Genomic DNA, 12,979 nt, shown 5'->3' on the forward strand with positions numbered 1-12,979 from the left:
CACCCTATTGGCCCCAACACTTGCAAATGGGAGGGGTACAACCAAGATTCTTCAATGACCTTTGACTGGCCAAATGCTGCCACAAATCAATTGGGATAGGCTAGCTCTTTGGCAATTATTCAAATTCCAGCTGCTGATTTCAGACTTTAGTGTCTTTGATTGTTGGCAGGGGTCCTAAGGTGGTTGCTAAACCCTAATTAGCAAATTAGGGTTTATAGTAGAAATTCTCATGTTGTCCACCAAATCTGGCTGAGATCTGCCCCAAATGGCTAAGAATGTTTGAGCATAGGTGGACAAGGTGAGAGTATGCTGTAGAGAGAGATTTCAGAGTTTCATCGTGGAGAAACCCTTCAAAATGGCTGCTGCCTTGTCAAGTCTGCCCTAGAAGCTGTTGCCTACTGGTAGGAAGTCTATGGATTGCTGTTGCTAGTCCCTACCTGTTGTCGCCAGCTCCAGAATGGGGTCATAGGTGTTGTTGCTTGCTTCACAATGGGTGGTTGCTGCTGTTGCCAGCCTCCTAAGGGTCTCCAATAGCAGAAAATCACCACTGACACTTATGAGGCAATTAATTGCCCTAGGGCCATACTGACATCAACATTCATTTAGAACTTAGCTGACATAACTTGTTACAACTTTTGCCTTTGACGCCCATTGCTTCCTTGGGGTCCTTGGCCTTTTACTGTGAAATACTAGCTTGCACATCACATGTGCATCTTAACATTGCACATTTGTAGATTAATCAAATGTCAATCTAGCATATGCAAAGCATCCAAAAATTTCACATCCTCATGATAGTTTCTTTTGTACCACAGCTCTACACACTGGAAAGGAAGTGAGAAGGTTGAGGACAGACCACCCCATCACTTGGACACTTAGGAGGTGGGACAGGTGGCAAATAAATATTATACTTCCCTCTTTGGTCCTTGAACTGCCCTTCTGGAGCATTCAGAGACTTGTGACTCAGGATATAAGTATTTTTTGATGGCCCCCTTCACGAAGGAGTTACTTGGATCTTGGACTGCCCTGCAGAAGGGCGAATGAATGGGCTGGGAAGGACCCTTCAGAGAGCATTAGTACAGGCTGTGTGCTGCATTTCCAGATGTTTGATAGAGGCTATTGGAGGGGTGATTCACATTACCATCAAAGGCAGTGAGAAGAGATTGGAGATCACACAGATCACCTTTCTGGGAATTCTGTACAAGGTCCTAGCAAAGAAAGTCAGCAGGTCTTTTTCTGCTGTGACGCCCAAGCAGGAAGTGCACTTGGTTGTGTCAGCTGGAAATGTGACTAACCACATGAAGTGTGTTTCCAGTATGACCCACATCTAAAGCTATATCCTGGGAGGGAATTCTAGTAGGTCACAGGCAGCAGTGTCAAACACAATCACTGTGTAAGAAAATGGAAAGGAGGAGGGTGGGATAATTGCCCTTATTAAACCAAAATGATTGTTACCAGGGATTTATAAGGTTCTTTCTTATCACCTATTCATGTTTTCTCCCTTCCTCTCTTTTTGGACCTTGCTGCCTGCTATGCTTTGCAGGTCCCATCTTTCTATAGGCATACTTTTATTTTAGCACCATTTTGACATGTTTATATAATCAGTTTCTTTTTGGGACATAGATGTTATGCATAGTGAAAGAAAAATTTATGTATTTGGAAGCTCTAGCCTATTTGAACCTTTTTTGACAGATTTGGACCAACTCTGGGGCGAGATGTTCCTTTTGCTGGGTTGATGGTATGTTGATCCATCCTAACCCTGAATTCCTGTACAGAAAATAATGTGCTGTGTGTTTGTCATTAGGAATTCAATGTCTGTCATGCCAATGTTGTGATATAGTTCCTAACATTTGGTTGGGTCCTTGTAACCATCACAGATAGTATTTTATGAAGGTCTGGCTCAATGTGTAAGATCTGGCAAAGATCCAACAAATGCTAAGGAATATGCTATAACTGGTTTTGAAGATTTGGTCATGGGAGGTATTGCAGGAGGTAGGAATTACTATCTGATTGTTACTTAAAGCTATTTTGGAAGGTTTCTTGCCACCTAGGCTGGACTAACTACTATGATGAAACTAGCATGTGAGATGAGCTTGTCTGCTCGAAGGTTCACTAGTTGTCATGATTGGATGTTTTGGTTTATTTGCATTGAAGGGGAGATTGGATAAGAAGATGGGGGGGTGGGTGTTATCTCTAACTGTTAATGCCTTATCTTTTCAGGAATCTCTGCATATTTGACAACTCCTCTTGATGTGATCAAAACACGGCTTCAAGTCCAAGGCTCTGCAGGACGGTAGGGAATCCGTTTGACCAAATTAATATGTAGTGTATACATGGTATCTATTAGACAGTGATGTCTTTGGGTTTCTGTCACTCCATAAAGAGTCCTCTTTCACCTTGTTATTGAACAGTCTCAGAAAAGGATCTTTGTCAGTTTGATCTGTTTTGGCATGCTGCATCTTGTCTTTTCTCTGATAGCTTTTCTGTCAGTTGCTTAGAACGTCCAGTCCATGATATTCTTCTGCAGGAAAGAGTGTGGCTGACATGGCCCTTAATTATGCAGACAGCGTAACATGTTGATTTTTCACTTGCAAATCTTGCTTATGACAACATGGAATGTTGCCGCAATACAGTTCATATCATTGGTTGAAGCAACTAAGGGTTGATGCCTTTAAAGTGGTTGCCATTGTTAAAACAACTAACGTCTGAGACCTTCAACTGGTTACCATTGCCGGGGATTATCAATATACATCAGTCAAACTAGCTCATATAGTATTGGAACACCATACATTATGACATGAGAAGGATGTGTTCTTCAAGATACTCCACATGAAATTATCCTTCTAAGATAACACATGTTTTGTAGATGCAAGATAGACTGCATTTGGAAAACTAGAGGGAGGCTTTTTTATATGAGAGGGGGAAAGCTCTGTCAAATCTTAAGTATCGCATTCTTGTTCAAAAATACAAACATGAACCAAGCTAAAATAAATATGTACATTGAAAATAGAGCGCTATTAGCTGGAGCTTCTGCTGTTGACCCATGTAGGCCAGACTTTACTAAAGCTTGCACCACAACTGAAAGTCAGCTGCTGTCAAGCAGCTTTGTCAGCCCAATATAGAACAGGGAAAACTGTCCCACTGTATGCAAAACATTGCAAAGGAGGTTTGAACTGAAGGATATCTGGAATGGCTGCCTTTTTGGAGAAAAACCTACTAAGATGGAAGTCGAACAGATTTAAGGTGACACACGGAGCTGCAATGTCTGCAGCCAGCCATACTGCCTCCACCGGGGGACTTCAAAATGCAGCCTGAATCTGATCCAAGACTGTTCTTATCAAGTTCGACTCTGCATCACACTCTTGATGCTTGGTGCAAGTTGGGAGGGGCCAGGAAATGTTGGTTGGAGAGAGGACTAATATGATGGTATGCTTTTTGGGTCTGTTGTGCTGTAATTATGGATTGAATTGTGGCAGAGCTCTGATCATAATGGAATCGCCATAATACCACTGGTAGGCAGCCCCCCATATGGCTAGAGACCCTGAATCCTAGTGGAAAGCCTCAAACACACTTATGCAGGACACACAGATGTGGTTGGCACAATGAGTGCAAACTATTTGATCTAGATGCCAAAGCAAGCACCAAATGACACAAGACATGGTAGATAATTTGTCTTTTCATTATCCATACAGTGTATCATGTCATGTGCTTATCACCTTGATTTTTTGGCATGTTTGTGCTTTCAAGATGTAGAGTTTGTGCCTCCAAGGTTATTTCAGAGTATGCAGTCCCATACACAAGCACACATTCATAGAGACAAAGACTCAATGTGGTTTGCTTGTGAAATGCTCATCACTGTTGAATTTGGATGGTTACATGTGCATAAATGCACACAATACGCTGATGATGGAAGAGGGCTCCAGCCGATCTATTCTGCACTGACCTGGAAGGACTCCCACTGTGAAGTACATGAGTGCTGTCTCAACTGAGACTGAATAATCACATTACAGGGAGGCATCCAGATCTGCCCATTCATTGAGATGCCAAGGGTTTAATTTTACACTATTTTTTCACTATAAAATCCTTCTGATGTTTGGCAGTTACGTGCTATTTATCTGTGACTTCTTGATTGTGATAGTACACAATTTTCGGAAATTCTAAGCTGAGCTCTTACCTTTGCCAACTGATGTAGACTGTCCAGGCTTATATGTGGTTTACCAGGGACTTACTGGTTGTAGTACTTCACAAAGCTGAGAAATTTCATGCTTACCTTATGCCTGTGCCAACTGATTTGTAGGATTTATATGTTATGCTGAAGTTTCTCTTTTCGTTTTTGGTGTAGCTACAAAGGTTGGGCACATGCTGTCCAAAACATATGGACAAATGAAGGTTTCACTGGTTTTTGGAAGGGAAGTCTACCACGAGTGATGTGGTATGTTCCAGCATCAGCTGTCACTTTCATGGCCTGGCAAGGTCTTAGGAATATCTTTATCAAACCAGGAATCGAGCAGCCCACTGTTCCAATGGAGCGGAGTGTTGACACCATGGCAACAGTTGTGCCTCATCCATCACAGGCTAGATAAGTGGTGGATTCTTTGGCTTCTTGTAACCACCTTCAACCTCATTACCAAGGAAGATAGGCTCCTATTGTCACCAATTGAAATTGTGCTGTGTGTTCTCAATTGTTCAACAGATCACACATGCACTTGTCTCAGGCGCAACTGTACTCTTTTGGTATGGAGCAGGACCAAAAGAGAAATTTTGATTTGTAATCATTCTTTCCCTCCATTGAGGGAAATTATGAAGTGAGCACATGTACAGCCAGATGTTTTGGTACAAAATAGCATCAATGATCTAATGTTTTAGTGCAAGCATGTTATACCGGCATAAGATGAAAAAGTTCATCGAGTATTCTTTTGTTTGAAAAGATCTTGATTGTTCTAAAAGACAGGCATGTCTCAAATGTGTTTTCATACGACAAAACACTTGTAGTTGAATCAAATTTCCATGTCCCTAAACAGTGAGTTACAGTTTTCTTATTATGTGGGTATCAGGTGACAAATACTGTGACATTCTGTGAATGTTAAGTGCATAGGCAACATCGCAACTTATTTGTTTCTACTCTCTTCAAATGAAGAGAGGAGAGTCTAAACAAGGATAATTATTTGTTTCTAGGTGACTCAAAATGACCACCAATGCATTGTGTATGCACTTTTAATAGGTTCCTCTCTCAGACTTTTCCTCTGTTTGGTGGCAAGCTCCTTTACTTTAGATTGGAAGCTTTCTTTTCTCAGTGCGCCTTTGGACTCTTTGGAGATTTCACAACTTTACATTTGATGCTAATATTGTTTTGATGGTTACACTTTGGACTCTTAACTCATTGGAGCTTTTGTGACTAGGCTACTTTATCTCTGATCATAACACTTTCTTCAAAAGCTCCTTGTGCTTCGACAGCCTTCTTAACCAAGAATTGTTTTTGAGTCTTCATTATGAGACTTTTTATAGTTATTTTTCAGTCTTTATGGCTTTTGTAGAGTGATTTTTAGCACAATAGACTTTGATGGCACGCTTTTAAGGTAGTAGATTCAATAGATTAAAGAGCAACCCAAAATCCAAAGAGTTAACTCACAGCTCTATTAAGCATTACTAAGAATTGTTTTTTGAGTCTTCAAAGTTGTTTTTGAGTCTTTATGGCTTTTGTAGAGTGATTTGTAGTACAATAAACTTTGATGGCTCTCTTTTAAGGTTGTACATTCAACATAACGAAGGCCAACCCCAAATCTGATGAGTTAATCTGCAGTCTTACTAAGCATTACTATGCTTTTGAGTTAGGTTGGTTACAATAGACATGGTAATCAAATATCTTCACAGTTACCTAATTGTGGTGGTGCCTCTTTACTACAGTGGCTTACCATGAACTTGGTCACTAAATATGCTAGGTTAGCTACTTATGATTAGGTATGATTATAGTCTCTTGGAACATAGGCATGTGCTCATAGGGGAGGAAAGTCGCATGCACAAGACTCGTAAGGCAAAGGAGGCCAATCATATTAGCATTGCAAGAAGTAGAGATACGTGAGCATGATTTAAAAAATCATGGCATTCCTAATTACACTTGGTTTCTTTCCTTAGTAGGAAGAGGCAAAGGTGGCACAATGTCATGTTACTAAATCAAGATGGGGGGCGAAATGCTGTGCTATCCATTTATGGCCCTTTGGCCTCCATGAGTAGAGCCAACCTTTGGCATGTCTTGAAATATGATTTAGGTCATCAAGGATTGGAATATGACTATAGGTGAATGAAAGGGATACAACACAAGAGTTCACTTGGCATAATAGACATAAAGATGCCTCATAGAGATTGCTAGGTTAGATTGTGCCTATTTTAATTGTGGGGGATGGTGGGTTGCCCCTTTCCATAAGTTGCAGATAATTTCTAATCTAGAATTAGATCATCATTCTATCTGAGTAATACTCGCTCCCTTTTAGTTTTAATACAACCTTCTTGAGGGATGATAGATTTGTCCAACATTTAAAGAGTTGTTGGGTTGAAGCAAGCAAATATGATGCACCCACTACTGCAAGAATAAGAAAGTGCACTAAAGCAATCACAAAAGAGGCAAAGAACCATGGTAGAAGTCAAGCTCAACATCGAAGGAGGAATACGAAACTTGTAGTTAAATGTAGGTGGAGTATGTTGGCCTCTATTATTGTTTGCCCTAACAATCCTATCCTTGTTTTCCTCTTAAAGTCAAAATTATCCACCATGAAATGCCACCATAATAATGAATGGATAATCATAGCTTAACTACAAAAAAGTGTCTACGGGCCTCTGGTAGGATCACCTTATGCTATAAATTTGTGTTTGTTTAGAGTGATTTATTCACGGATACTAGTGCTTTGAGGGGTTCTTGAAGGTTCATACTTTCTCAATTCGAATGTGTCTCAGATGTTTCCATGAATCAAATATGAACTGATGTGGTGCTTCATTGATTGAAAAAAAATCCACTTTGCTGGAAACGGTTGCATATTTTGTTAACCCCTGCCATACATCTGTTTATTTAATATTTAGTTTACGGACTTCAGTAGAAACACTTTAGAATGTTTGCATGTTAATGTTAGTTTCCATTTACATGGGTAATCCTATGGAAGCAAAGAATGTCCTTTAATGAAATCTTTACATATCTATGCCACTTTGCATTTCAGTAGGTATCCCATGAAAGCAAAGAATGTCCTTTAATGAAATCCCTGAAGACAAATGGATGCCAACCATGATGCAACTTGAATCTCAAATGAGCTTTCTAATCGTGCAATTTGCCGTGTAACAATTAAATCACGGCAATGACTCTCTCCTTTAGTAGATTAACCATTAAAGGGATTAGAACTCTCTTCATGTAGGGTAAGGGGGTTGTTTTTGTGAACATTGAGAGATTGAAGATACTTTCCTGCTTTTCTTTCAGCCATCAGGGATATTGAGATTATCATTATTCTAGGTAGTGCATGTTATAATGGGTGCCATTAAATTAGGGACTATCATTTAATTCACCCCCCTTACCCTAGCTATGGTATGAGTAATGATGGGGGAATTGACCCTCTACCAAGTTCATGGATCTGTGGTGGAATTTGACACATATTGAGGTGCTGAATTTGAGATGTCCGCCATGTCCAATGTGCACCTTGGAGCAAACTATACAAAGGCAAAGAATCCTTTTAGTGGCATTCTATTGGGTATCCTTATTGCATTGGGTATTCCCCAAGGAATGATAAGCTTGGTGCTATGTGGTAATTGCCATATACCAATGCTAGTGGTCCCCTTAGGAATGGTCGCCCTATCCCAAAAAAAGTTTCGTGGAAAACAACTAATAGCTCAAAAAAAGAGAAAAAAAGGGAGAACTAATACATCACTTGAAGTATACAAATAGATAGTATGATGTGCCACAAAGAGGGATAAATGTTTGGTTTGGAATGCGCCATATGCCGTTGACAGTGTGTACTGTCCAATTTTGAGCAATATAAGAGGATGGAGAAGTTGCAGAACCAAGTGTAAGCACAACCAAGTCTATGACTCAATAATCATGTATATTGGGATTATGTATTTTGGTCGTTAGGGAAAATATATATTGTGTGGAAAATTGCAGCAACTCTTCACTATGCACAGACTGTGTGTATGTCACTCATGTAGGTTTGCACACTATGCATTTGATAAAATGATAACTTTTTGACTCTTTCCTCCTCTTGATCAAAATTGAGCACTTGTGATGTAGATCTTTATTGCTTGATGTGGTGTTCCTATTATATCGCTTGAGAGGTTGAAATACTATTTACTTAGATTGTATGTGCATGTACCAGGACAACATCCACTTCGGTGAACGGGGAAGGACATGGGCCCTTATCTTTATACATTCTGTGGAGAATTATGGAACCTCTCTACCATACATATTGTCTAACACATGTAATATTTTCAGACAATACAACTCATGAAATGATTTTGTTCCCCATTTCTTTCCTGAACAATCTAAATTTCATTGACCATGTTATGTTTGTAGGAATATAATTTACAATTAAAATTGACTATTCTTTTGACAATATCTTTTTTATTTTGAAAATAATTTGTTTGTAGCGACATACCTGCTGCAACACATTTTTTTAAAACTAGCATAGGTATCACAACTCCTCATAGTTCAATAAACCTCAAATATAAGTACTCGTTAATAGACCTCAAGGAAGGAGTACCAATAACTAGCACATATGATTGTACGAAGTTGATATCACAACTCATTGCTTACTTAACCTCAAGTAAGCATTATATATATATTCACAACATATGAAATGCACCACATATAATCACATAAATCTTTGCTCATATCGATCATATATTAATCCATTGAAGCAAATTGAGTATTGGTCTTTGTAGATGTTCAAAAAACAAACGAGCTTTAATAGATCAAGATCATCTGTGATAATGACAAATCAAGTGGCACAAGTCCATGGATTCAGAGCATATGAAATGCATACCATATAATCAGATGAACCTAGGCTTGCTCAAATTTAATATAATTGAAGGGTATGGTATCCAATTAAGCAAATTGAGTAATTTGATAAACACTAGCTTGAAGGGATTGAGATAATTTGCTATGTCGTCAATGGTAGCATGAACTTTTCATAATTTATCACACAAAGCCTTTAATAAAGAATGACAGGCTTAGCTTCTGTCTCTTTCCAAGAACAAATAATGCGAATATGTCATGATGTCATGAACAAAAGAATGGCGGAATTATTAGCTTTTGTTTTTGAAAAAAATAAATAATGCGAATGTATTATGTAAAGAGGTATTCACAACACTCTTTTTAAAGGGGGGGGGGAGGGGGGGACATCAACTATTGTGGGCATGTCTAGGAGAGACGGATTACAAAAAGGGTTTTGAAGTATGGTAACTTATATACGAAAAGTCTGTGAATGCAATCCACCCTATGAGATAACTCATATATTATAGCTATAATGGATCTCTAAGTAGTCTTCTCTAATCCCAGGAAGATGATGGCACTTGGAGGTAACCAATGACAAATAGGGGACTTGCTAGGCTTAGTATGGAGCACTCTGAAGGACACATGGGAGGGGTTCCAATAGCTTGTGTCAACATGACCAATTTTAAGTCCATGTAGGACTTTGCTTGAATTGGGTGTTACTACCTTGAGGGACACATCAAACAACATGGAATCCTTAGTCTGGTGGCCCTTGAAAACCAAGGTTGGGAACTTCATGTCATGACAAGACACTAGTTTTTGCTCCCTACAAGAGTTGGTGTCTATGACACATGCCTTGGCCTTGGGGAGGGCGGGGGGTGTTAGGATGGTGAAGTTTGGCATGGTGTGGAGCATTGTGCGATGGTGTGGTTGATGAAATGCTCCAAGGTAGTGCCATTGCTGACACCAAACATGCTTAGGAAGTAAGAGTAGTTGTGGGTTGTCAAAGGCATGATCATGGCACTAGCTACACCATGAGGGAGGAACTTGGCTCCACCCATGTCACTCGTTGTGGTGTTAGGTAACTCCATGGAGTTGCCTTCCTTCATGGAGGATACTGTGAAGGAGGTGGTAGAAAATTTACCTTGCTACATCGCTAACGAGCCTTTAGTGCATGTTTCATTTTTATAGTCATAGCCTTTAGTGCATGAAGGAGGAGCCAGCATATTAAATTATAAAGTCTATGAAACTACGTCCTTTTCCAATGCAGATCAAGAAAGCGGTGCTCACACTGCTCTTCGGTTTTATAAGCTCGCCCTTGATCGTAGCTCTCCGACCTTAATTATCATTTGCGCCTGCAATCGCCAAAACTTTTATTTTTCTTTCGGTAGCCAATATAAAAACCTTGAATCTCGACAGTTCATCTTAGTAATTATAGGTTTTTCCTTAGATTTTGTAGGTTATTTCGATCATATTATAACTAAACAACAATCGTGGGTTTTTCCTTGGGTTCTTTATGCTTTTTTGATCATATTATAACTAGAGTAACCTTACATGTCAACATTAAATAATCTTCCCTCCAAGAATGTCACGTTTTCCTTAAATTTAACAATTCACTTGATATTAAAACTTGGTGTATATATATTGGTTCTAGTTCACTCTATCTTTGTGTACATAATTGGAAACTTGTGTTTTGTGGAACATAAAGATAAAAAAATCAAGTCCATCGATTAGTCTGGGAAAGGAGGACACCACAAGATAGGGTGCACCAAATATGTTGGAGCATCTATGTTTTTAAGTTTCTTGTTCTTGAAACAACATATATAACATGTAATATTTGGAGCTACATGGATAGGTACTCTTACATTATAAGGATAGAACTAATCTAGGTCAACAAAATCGTAATGTAATAAACTAGTTCAAAAGAGAAAAGAGATATAAGGGATATGTACTTATAAATTCCAAGGAGGATAGAGCTTGAAAGATGATCTAATCAAATTAAAATTGCAATAAGATCTCCTACACTACCTTTAGCAACATAGTAAGTTTTGTTCATTGCTATAAGTATCACAACCCACAATATATATAGACCACTAACTTCCCAATCTTCTTCTAAGGATAAGAAATGATGTGTATTTTCACCAATTTAGAAAGTAAAAGAAGCACACAAGGTTAGGGTGCATATCTTGTTATTTACTTCTTATATTTTCTAAAATCTAAGTTAGGCTTAGCCTTACTTGGCCAATAGGGTTGAGTTCTAATCCTTGGACATGTGAGTTTCATGTCTACTCTTACAAATCTGACATTTTTTAATGAAGGATTGTCTTTTTGATGGAAAACTATTGACATCCCAAGCCTCTTAATAGGGTTTTCTCAATTGATTTGCCTATATCCAAGGATAATCAATTACTAAATTAGCATATATGGCTATACAAAATACTATTACTCCTTATTAATAGAAATTCCCTCCATTTCAACCAAAGGGAACTCCTTTCCTTATATCAAATGTGTGAATCTATAAGTCATTGTTAATCTCAACTACTTATAGGCAGTAGATTGATCTAGCCTCTCATAATGATTGAGCTGAAGTGAAAAGTCATTTAATGACTAGTATTGTAGTTAATAACCAACAATAATGTAAAGTGATACTTATTTGGAGCATTTTGTTTGCTCTGCTAGATCCATTAGTCGATTTGACTTTTGGATAGTTGACATAGTTAACTCTTACCATGCAATAAGGACTAAACTCGATCCTCATTTATGGTTGATTTAACACCCCATTATTTAGTCTTCTCCAAATCAATTGCAAGCTATCTACATGATTAAAATATTGGTTTGTTGTGTTTACTAGCAAATATATCATTATTAATCTCATCATGCATCAATTACTGTGAGACAACATATCACTCTAGGCTTACTTGTGTATGCAACCATTTAATCAATACACATCTTGCATTTTCATTACCAAAGGTAGGGACCTTGTACTAGACTACTAGTCATCACCATGTTCAGTGGAAAGCTTAATATTTGTATTAATCCAAAAAATATATTGAATCATGATTTTTAAAACTCTTAGCAGACTTGGTTCTATACCCAAGCTTTTCCCATTTTACAAACTTGAATAACCAATTACTGTCTTGATGCGATTTATAAAATGAAAGTCAGATAGTGACACACAATGAACATTATATAACCCTATTTCACATCTACATTCTATTAACTATGCTAGTAGCAGTTAATTAAATCCTCTTACTCCTTTGACAAGTCCTTTTCTAGCATATTTTATGCTAGGTCCAAGGCAAGCTCGTGAACAAATTGATTTCTTCTCTTTGTACTTGTTTCACCTCATTCTCATGAGCTTGATGCTTTGTAGTTAGGATCCCCTCACTATTTCTTGGAGTGCCATTAAGGTCCTTCTCAATTGATTTTTGAAATGGTATATGGATTGAGTTTCGAGCTTACTAAAGTAGTATTTGCTTGTTCTTGTGCTAGTAGTAGTTGTAGCTCAATTACCTATTTGTTAAGGGCACTTTGGGTCTCCATGGCTTCCCTTCGGCTTTCTTTAAATCATTTTGGATTTGCAATCCACTATTCTACTCCTCCAAGATCTCTTTTTATTTCTAGATTTTGAGGGTTTCCTCTAAGATCTCCTTAGCTGCTGCTTTAAATTGGCATGACATTGAGTCCTCCTTTTTTTGTTGCACAGATCCGATGTGAGACTTGCTTGTAGCGAGTAGAAGAAGCTCTTTGTCTCTCTCTTTTTCTTATAAAATTGAAAGCATGACTCATAAAACTCAAAATAGACTTAAAGAAGAGTAAATCGAAATTGAGTGACACTATTGGGTGCAAATTTTCCCGGAACATGGAGTGGGCATCTCCTCCATGCTGTATTTATAAAATTAAAATGAGTCTTTCTTTGCTCAAAGACAGGCCCTTTACTATCACTCTTTTGATAAATGAGTTGAAGTTAACTAAATAAACGGTTGCAATTAGTTGCACAACTCACAATTACTGATGAGA

The 12,979-nt window shown here is 38.3% G+C and overlaps 1 protein-coding gene across 2 annotated transcripts in view; it reads left to right on the plus strand.

Moving 5' to 3' along the window:
- Positions 1-5,042, plus strand: part of LOC148017149 (uncharacterized) — a 72,713-nt gene extending 67,671 nt beyond the window's left edge. Inside the window, exons 6-9 of one of the 2 annotated variants that reach the window (XM_087662536.1) lie at positions 1,690-1,735; positions 1,875-1,989; positions 2,218-2,290; positions 4,340-5,039. In XM_087662536.1, coding sequence (XP_087518662.1) covers positions 1,690-1,735; positions 1,875-1,989; positions 2,218-2,290; positions 4,340-4,580 — 475 coding nt within the window. In that variant the 3' untranslated portion in view covers positions 4,581-5,039. Of the gene's footprint in view, positions 1-1,689; positions 1,736-1,874; positions 1,990-2,217; positions 2,291-4,339 lie in introns of both variants that reach the window. The other variant, XM_087662537.1, reaches the window with a different exon arrangement.
- Positions 5,043-12,979: the final 7,937 nt, after the last annotated feature.

The sequence above is a fragment of the Lygodium microphyllum genome, chromosome 22 (genome assembly GCF_053477565.2).
Source record: "Lygodium microphyllum isolate KBCC chromosome 22, Lygodium_microphyllum_v1.1.10, whole genome shotgun sequence".
Classification (NCBI taxonomy): Eukaryota; Viridiplantae; Streptophyta; class Polypodiopsida; order Schizaeales; family Lygodiaceae; genus Lygodium; species Lygodium microphyllum.